Source organism: Arvicola amphibius, chromosome 8 (genome assembly GCF_903992535.2).
Source record: "Arvicola amphibius chromosome 8, mArvAmp1.2, whole genome shotgun sequence".
NCBI classification, from domain to species: domain Eukaryota; kingdom Metazoa; phylum Chordata; class Mammalia; order Rodentia; family Cricetidae; genus Arvicola; species Arvicola amphibius.
The window spans coordinates 26921434-26929875 of NC_052054.1; the positions used below are offsets into that span (position 1 = coordinate 26921434).

An 8442-nucleotide genomic window follows, 5' to 3' on the forward strand; every position below is an offset into this window, starting at 1 on the left:
AGAATTTCCTTAAAACCTCTAGAAAGACTACATGAAACACTTGAAAAATTCAAGTGAATACTAAAATTAGGTATTTGTGTGTATTTCTTCAAAAGGCCCACCTGTCAGGTAGCAGAGGAAGTCCCACCACTTCATCAGTTTATTTTCTGTCCCCAAATTTTGTCAGCACTTTAAGGTAAGAGCTTTCTTTATGTGGGGATCAGTAGCTGGACAGGGACAAAGACTCAACAGAAAAACATAATAGTGGCAGCAGAAAGAGATATTTTTGTATCCAACATAATTTTATTTCTACATAGAACAAATATTTAATGGTTTTTTTTTTTTTTTTTTTTTGCTATTACATGGAAGTTAGAGCATTCAAATGTCATAAATACAAGCAGAAGAAGGCAACTTGATGGTGATCGTGTGAATAAGAAGGAAATGTCATGGCATTGCCCTGGATCCTCATAGAGATAGAGGCCATCTAACCTATGACCCATTTATAAATTTGTCTTGATATACCCCGTACTTAAATAAAGCTTCTCAAAAGGCACACTGGGAATAAGCATGATTCGGGATGGTGTCTAGGGTAAGACACCCTAGAAGAGCAGTTCTCAATCTGTGAGCTGCGACCCCTTTGTGTGTGCGGGGGGGGGGGGTCACATATCAGATATCCTGTAGATCAAGTATTTACATTATGAAGACACTAGATACTTCACTTACGATGCTGCTGATGTCTGCATTCGACAGAAGTTCTGCCCCTGGCAGTGATCTTCGTTTTCTTATTCGTTTTCCTGGGAGGGCTCATTTTTCTGAATCAGCCACACCTCATTATTTCTCTCAAGTAACTGGAACGGACTGCTGTAGCTAGCAGTATAAAAGACCTTTTCATTGAAAACCTTTCCTTCTTCCCTCAAAATGTTTGCTAATGTCAAAAGTTGTTCTTGATTCTTTTGGCCACTGGAGAATCCGTCAAAGGACCTACAGGGGAGAAAGTGACTGGGCATGAGTGGTTTTACTATGGAAACCAATGCTAATCTGAGATGAAGAGCAGGGTCTGGTGCCCTGAAAGCTGCAGGAAGTGGCTTCCAGGCAGCCACTGACCTGTACAGCTAGGCTCATGAGGTTCACTTAGGAGAGACGCAGGAAGTCCCATCCATTGACTTATTTGGAACTAGCATCTTCTTGTGTGGACTCACATATACACAAGTTACCCTGGGACCTTGTTAAAATGTACATTGAGGGTGTGTTGGAGAGGGCCCAAATGCATTACTAGGAACTTCCCAGAAACAAACTGAAGCTTCAATTTAGAGAACCACACAAAAGCTCTCCCAGACAATCACTCCTCTTCCACACTCCCAAGTCCCTCATCTCCCTCCCACTCATCTGTCTCCCTTCCTTCTTTCCCTCTTATGTACAACGTAGGCTGCCCTGAAAGTCACTATACATCAGGGAGTCTTGATATATAGCTCAGGCAACCCTTAGAGGCATTACGTTGTTGTGAGATATGTGTACACTGTGTGAAGATGTATTTGCTGTGATTGGTGTAATAAAGGGCTGAACAACCAATAGCTAGGCAGAAGAGACAGGTGGGACTTCTGGGGAGGGAGAAAGGAAGGGGAAGAGATGGCAGAGGCGCAGGGGAGACTCCAGAAGACATGAACAGAAAACAGGAGATACAAGATGAAAGAAAGGTGAAAAATCACATGGTAAAACAAAGATTAATAAAAACAGGTAAATTTAAGTTCTAATTGTTAGTGGGACAAGCCTAAGCTAAGGCCAAGCTTTCATAATTAATAATATGTTTCCATGTCATTTGTGAGTTGGTGGCCCAAAGAAAAATCTGACTACACTATGTCGCCAGGACTAACTTCAAGTTCATGGTCTTTACAACTCAGCCACCCCAATGCTAGTCCTACGAAGTGCGCCATCAAGCTGGGCTTCCTTGCATTTGTTTCTTTGTTCTGTTGTTGTTGCTGCATACTTTGAGATGGAGTCTTAGTTGCTCAGGCTGTGTCAGAACTCTCAGGTTTAAGTTAACTCCTGCCTCTGCCTCCCAAGTACCTGGGACTACAAAAATGTGTTAACAGACCCAATTCAGACACTCAGTCAAATGCTTTCCCCTTTTCCTCTTCTGGGGCAAAGAGAACACAATGAATTACAGATGACTACAATATAATTTGGACGTCTATGCATTTGTAGTCAAATGAAAGAGATCAACATTTTCACAGCATTATCTGAACATCCCGAGAAAGTATTTTAACAGAGATAGGACCAAAGGGCTCTAGGAATACTAAGGATTGGGACCAGTCCAGGCTAATAGGTGTCTTTTGAGTTGGTCTCAGAATGAAGGATGGTTTTCCTAAACAAAGGAAGGACAAAGGAAAAGCACTGTCACAGGAAAGCATAAAATGAGATCCAAAAGGAGAGTTGAAGCCAGAAGGAAGACCTTTGCATATTAACCTATGACCTTCCGGGACTATGCTACATGATGCTGAGCAGAGAGGAACCTGATTAGATCTGGTAAGAACGTAGGCCGAGAGACAGGACAGATTAGTGGATGGAGCTGCTACAAGGACAGGAAGGGAAAGAGGATAAAAGTTTACTAAAGCACATAAACAAAAATTTCCCCAGACAAAGTCACCGCAGCACACTCACCTGCTGAAGTACAGGACATGCAAGGACAGTGGGTTTTACTTAGAAGGTGAAAAATGAGAAACAGAGTATTTTTAACATGCTTCATTGGTATAAATTTTCTTACAAATGTGCCAGTGCAAAAACAAAACCCAACCAACCAAACCAAAAGAACCGGTCTGGCAGCCTCAGCTAAAACCTAATCCTTCAAAGAAGAGCAAAGACCATGCCTATTCTATTCAACAATGTCTCCCCATACCGAGAGGCACACTGGCAGATGGCAATAGCAAGGGCTGGGCCACCACAGACAATCCCCACTATAGCTATACCTCATGGAACTGTGGGAGGGGGTACAGCACATCATATTAGAAGAGTGACAGGTATGTGATTGTAGCCAGGTAGAAGCTACGGGGAGGTGACTCTAAAACAGTGGTCCTCAACCTTCCTAATGCTGTGACCCTTTAATACAGTTCCTTATGTTGAGGTGACCCTCACCATAAGATTATTTTGCTGCTACTTCATAACTATAATTTTGCTACTGTTATAAATTGTAAGTATCTGATATGCAGGATTTCTGATATGTGACACCCCCCAAGATATTGTGACACACTGTTCTACAGCATGATAACTTTGCTGGGCTTGGGAGCACCCAAACTCATGGGATACAGCTATGTGGGGGCATCATGGGCCTAATCCCTGTCCAGCACAGCTTTGGAGGTCCAGCCTCCAGTCCAATGAACCTGAGGGGCAAAGCCTTAAGTCAAAAAGATGAATCTAAAGTCCTGAGATTTAGGTCTTGAGGCCCATTACTAGTTCCCCATATGGGACGCGGATGTCTCTCCCATGCGTGCCACAGTGTTGTGCCTTGGAGCCCATAGCTTGTTTGACTTTAGAGGACCACAGCTGGTGAGAATTTGCTTTGGGATGAATCATGCCTTGTGCCTCAGCCAGATTTCATTTGGATGATATTTAAATGAGTCTTCTGAGTCAGTGCTGAAATGAGCTAAGATTCTGGTGTTGCAGGATATTTGTTTACACTGTGTGAAGATGTGTCACTGTGACTGGCTTAATAAAGAGCTAAACCGCCAATAGCCAAACAGGAGAGAATAGTCAGGAGTTTAGGAGAGATGCGAGCAAGATACTGAAGAAGTTGGACATACGGTAACGAGGACAGCCACATGGCAGAAGGCAGATTAATAGAGACAAGTTAATTGAAGTTGTAAGAGCTGGCTGGGGAAAAGCCTAGGCTCAGGTCAAGCTTTCATAATTAATAATAAGTCTCCATGTTATTTGTGAGCTGGTGGCCCAAAGGAAAGTCTGACTCCATCCTGGGTTAATGGAATGGAACTGAATGCATTTTGTATGAGAAAGACACAAAGTTCATGTGCTCGGGACAGAATGCTGTGGACTGTGGACTGAATGTCTGGATCTCTCAAAAATTCATACTGAACTCTCAAAGGGGTTCCAAGGTACTCATATGAACCAGAGAACGGTCCCTAGCCAGTCACTAAAACTCTCAGTACCTTGAACTTGAACCCAGCTTTTAAAAAGAACTACAAAACACAAATGTCTGTTTGTTATAAGTTATAGTATTTGTTATAAGTTTATAATATTTGTTGTGGCAGCTCAAAAAGACTAAGACAACATCTTAGACTTTTTCTTTTTTTATTTTGAAGATATTGTTCAGGTCTACCTAGACTATGGGAAAGGTGGCCCTATGCTCTGGGTGATATAATTTGTGCTATGTTTTATATGGAAGGTAAATAATAGACTTCTCAATAAATAGACTGTATCTTGCAATAAACCTTAGTAACATTTTTAAAACTGAGTCGGTAGGAAAACACCATGAATGCATTAGGCTGTGCTTACAGAAGGGCGAAAAGCCTGCTGAAATTGCTTAGGGGGCAAACGGCGAGTGCACACGGGTGAAACAGGCTGGTGGTGGTCAGCGGGGCCCTGAGCTATCTACCACTTACCGCACAAACACAGTCATCCCAGCTCTGTCTTCAATGAAGACATCTGACTCTGAAGGCCTGGGGGGATCGGATTGCTGCTCGGAGGGGACACACAGGGAAATGGTAATGGTAGACTCGCTAAAAGGACTTGAGCCGGGCTCCACGTAGCTTGTCACTGGAGCGGTCAGCTTCATTTTCATCTCTGCAGCATGGGAAGGGAAATCACCTTCAGTGTTTTGATGGCTAATTTTAATTTTAAAAGCTATCTTTATGTGAATTTTTCGACTTACTTTATAGCACCAATATAAATATGCCCCCTTGAGATAATGTCTCATCTTTTTTTTTTAAAAGGGTGGCAGTGGAGTGACAATTATTTATAATCTACATTAACGTTTTCTGTAGTGTTGTATTCTGGGGTTAATGAATTCCATTTTCAAACATAAAGGAGAAATTACAAGGAACATGAGACAATTAATCATTTTTCTCTTTACAACTCAGAAAATGAGGTCCTATAGACTAAGAGACCTGCAAAATTATACACATACATACGCAAATACACACATGGGGGGGTAGGGGAGAGGGAGGGAGGGAGAAAGAGAGAGAAGACAGTGAGTTCTGACTTGCCGTTCATGCTCCTGAACATCTCCCTGTCCCTTGGTATCACTAGTTAGCATTCACAAATTATTAGCGACACTTGCCACATAGGTAAGAATTTCTCCCTAGTCATAGAATCCTCCCCCCATTTCATCCAACAAAAATTGGGGACGAATAGAATTAAAAGGTGGACCCAGCAGCACCTTCCTCCAGCTACACGAAGCTTCCTGAGGCCAATCGCATACAGTAACATGAGGTTTCCAATGGTCTGGTTATTCATCTATTACAGACGAGGATTTCTTTGCTATGTTTAAACTCAATACCCTGAGGATCTCTGCGGGTACTTTTACCTTTCTCATTTTTGCCTTGAATGTAGCCATTCAGTTTTGTGAAGCCAGTCTGGATGGCTGAATCCCAGTCCATTGACTCCACACAAGTGCTGACCCACTTGGCTGGTTCGTAGTGTCGGATCTCATAACTTCCGGGCTAAAATGGAACGGAGAAAACTTCCAGTAGCAACTCCTGGGCATCGGGAGGTGAGAGGTAGCAATACAGGCAGCCTTAATCCCTAGTCTACCGGAAGACTGCTGGCCAAGGAACTGCTGGGGCCTCTAGGTCTAGCCTGAGTTTCCAGTCTTTAAGAAGGGCCACTCTGGAGATCTCCGATGGGATGGGGGTGCTGATACTGCCCTGAGGCCATGTTAAAAGAAACATGCATCCCTTATATAGAAGTACTGGGTCTGCATAATAACCAGTTCCTCTTCACTTCCTCCACCTCAGACAGGAAGTGGAGGCATGACTCTCACCTGGAGGGGGGTGGTGGTGGTAAACAAAGCATCTCCTGCCTGGTTTAAGCAGGCTCTAAAATAGCACTTTTTACTTAACTCTATGGGACTCTTCAATCTCGCGATAAAGTAGCCCAGAAGCAACCCTTGTGAGCCCCGGAAAACACCTACCTGGGGGTCTGTATCCTCTGGAGACTTCCAGCTTGGCATCTCCACTGCAGGCTCCACTGCGTCCTCGGCCGCCCCGAGGTCTGGCTCTGGCTCCTCGGCCATGGGTAGGGACAGCTCGCCAGGGGCTCGCGCCTGGGTCTCCCTGTTTGTGTGCACTAGTCACCTTGTCCCGAGTCCCCGCCCCGCGGGTGCACCGCCTTGCACCCTTTACGGCGGGGTCGGCGGAGCCGCGAGGGGGCGTGGTGATGCCCAGGGAGTCAAGTCCTCACCCCGCTCTTGCGCCAGCCCTGGCCACGCCCCTCCACAGGGTTAGGAAGAAGGGCCAGGATCCACCAGCTGGCCTGTCATCACCGGGCTCTTCTGCAGCGTCTCTGCCGCCCAGGTCTTCCTTTTGCATAGCCCGGCGGAGGGTAGCAGTGGGCGGAGACCTGAGCAACTGCTTTTAGGTTTCTGTGGAACCGGTCTGGGCGCCTCTCCAAAGGCGGCAGACAGATGCTGTCAGCTCCTCTGCAAAACCAGTCTCCTCCCGGCCACAGCAGAGTACCACCTGGCCCTCGGGGGCCACTTCCCAGCAGCCAGAGCTCAGAGAATACCAGGAACTGGCATTAGTGACTCTTCAGACTTGGAGTCCAAACCCATTTACACTTGTAGGGCAGCCGGGTCCCCAGTTTTCAGGGCTGCTTATTGTACAAAATTAGTGGAAATCCAGAGTCGTTGGGAGGAGTCTTGGGCTATCTGTTTCCTTGACCCTTTCCAGAAGTGACCTGAAGCCTCATCAGCACTTGGGGGCGGGCCAGAGCACATTGTGCTTCTTAGATACTTAGGGTTCTTACTTTCCCCAAAAGATTTGTTGAAATAAATTCATATACAATTAATCACTCTCTTTGGAACTTTTATAACTGTATACAATATATGTCGATCATATTCATTCCTTTCTCTCTACCCATCATCTCCCTCAAAGATTCCTCCCATTACACCTCCCTTCCAACTTCAAATGGTTTTTATCATTTATTCAACTAGTGCTATTTGCATGCACTGGGGCAGAAGGTGCCCTCTGAGGCACTGGGAACCTACCCATGCCAACACTCCTAAGAGAAACGAACTTCCATGTCCCAGCAGCCAGTAACAGATGCAGCTCTTGGTAGCAGGGACCCAGAGGTCCTCCTTCCTTATGTATTACATGTATGTGTATTAATTTACCCCTACTAGTCAATGAACCAGATACAGTGGTGTTAGGAAAATTGTTAAGAAGAGCCTCTCCGCCGACGCAAAATAACTCCAATTAGACCACATTAAAAATGTCCATGTTTAATAAATGCTGCACTCCTGGGTGGACTGGGACAGCATAGTGGGGAGAAGAGCTCGGACAAACCACGAGTTCCTTTTTCAGGTGGGAGCCTAAATAGCCTGTGGGGGTGGTTCTGATCCTCCCTAGGGAGGGGTCAGTTCAAGGCAGGCTAGGAGCTGGAGTTTAACCAAGACAACTCCCAGGCCAGGGGCTGGGGTGATGCTTCCAATCATTCCAGACTTCTTGGATATAGGGGTGTTAGAGGGTTGGGTCTTACTTTCAATCAAACAGATGGTGCATCCCATAATCCCAGTACTATGGTTTGGAAGCAGGAAGTTCAGGAATTTTAAGTGACGCTTGATGAGACACCAAGTTTGAAGCCACTGCGCCTTCCCCCATTGGCTTTGTGAGAATAACTCAGAAACAGAAAAATCAATAATAATAATAATAAAGTGGACTACTTAATGGCTTTTAAGTATACTTATGGAGTTATGCAACCATTACAACGCTAAGACAATTTTTAAAAAGCAACCTCTACCTCAGCCTTTAGCCTTACTCAGCCCTGTGCTAAATTAGCATTTTTTGTTGTTGTTGCTGCTTGTTTTTGTTTGTTTTTATTTTGTCAATTTGGCACAAACTAGGGTCATATAGAAAGAGGGGGCTTAAACTGTGAAAATGTCCCCCACTAAATTGACTTGTAGGCAACTCCGTGGGGCATTTTGGCTGATTAATGGTTACTGTGGGAGGGGCCAACTCCCTGTGGGTGATACCACCCCTGGGCAAGTACTTCTGGGAGGTATAGAAAAGGTAACTGGGTCTGGGAGTGGTGGCATGCATGGCATTAATCCCAGAACTCCACGAGGGAAACACAGGCAGATCTCTGTGAGTTTGAGACCCACCTGGTCTACCAAGTGAGGTTCAGCACAACCAGGGCTATGTAGAGAGAACCTGTCTCAAAAACCCATTAGGTTAAAAAGAAAGAAAAGAAAGGTAGCTGAAGGTGAACTTGGGAGCAATCAACATTCTTTCATGGTCT

The 8442-nt window shown here is 45.0% G+C and overlaps 1 protein-coding gene across 1 annotated transcript; it reads right to left on the reverse strand.

Moving 5' to 3' along the window:
• Positions 1 to 761: 761 nt before the first annotated feature.
• On the reverse strand, positions 762 to 6240 carry Hebp2 (heme binding protein 2). The gene is made up of 4 exons (XM_038341100.1): positions 6119 to 6240; positions 5513 to 5648; positions 4590 to 4770; positions 762 to 960 (listed from the first exon to the last, which is right to left on the reverse strand). Exons 1-4 carry the CDS (start codon positions 6218 to 6220, stop codon positions 762 to 764), a joined length of 618 nt encoding a protein of 205 aa, XP_038197028.1. The 5' UTR covers positions 6221 to 6240.
• Positions 6241 to 8442: the final 2202 nt, after the last annotated feature.

Coding starts and splice junctions, on each gene's coding strand:
- Hebp2 (XM_038341100.1), bottom strand. CDS start 6,220: ATGGCCGAGGAGCCAGAGCCAGACCTCGGGGCGGCCGAGGACGCAGTG. Junction 4,771..5,512: donor TCAAGGCAAAAATGAGAAAG/GTAAAAGTACCC, acceptor CCCATGCTGCAG/AGATGAAAATGAAGCTGACC. Junction 961..4,589: donor GGGATGACTGTGTTTGTGCG/GTAAGTGGTAGA, acceptor TCTCCCCTGTAG/GTCCTTTGACGGATTCTCCA.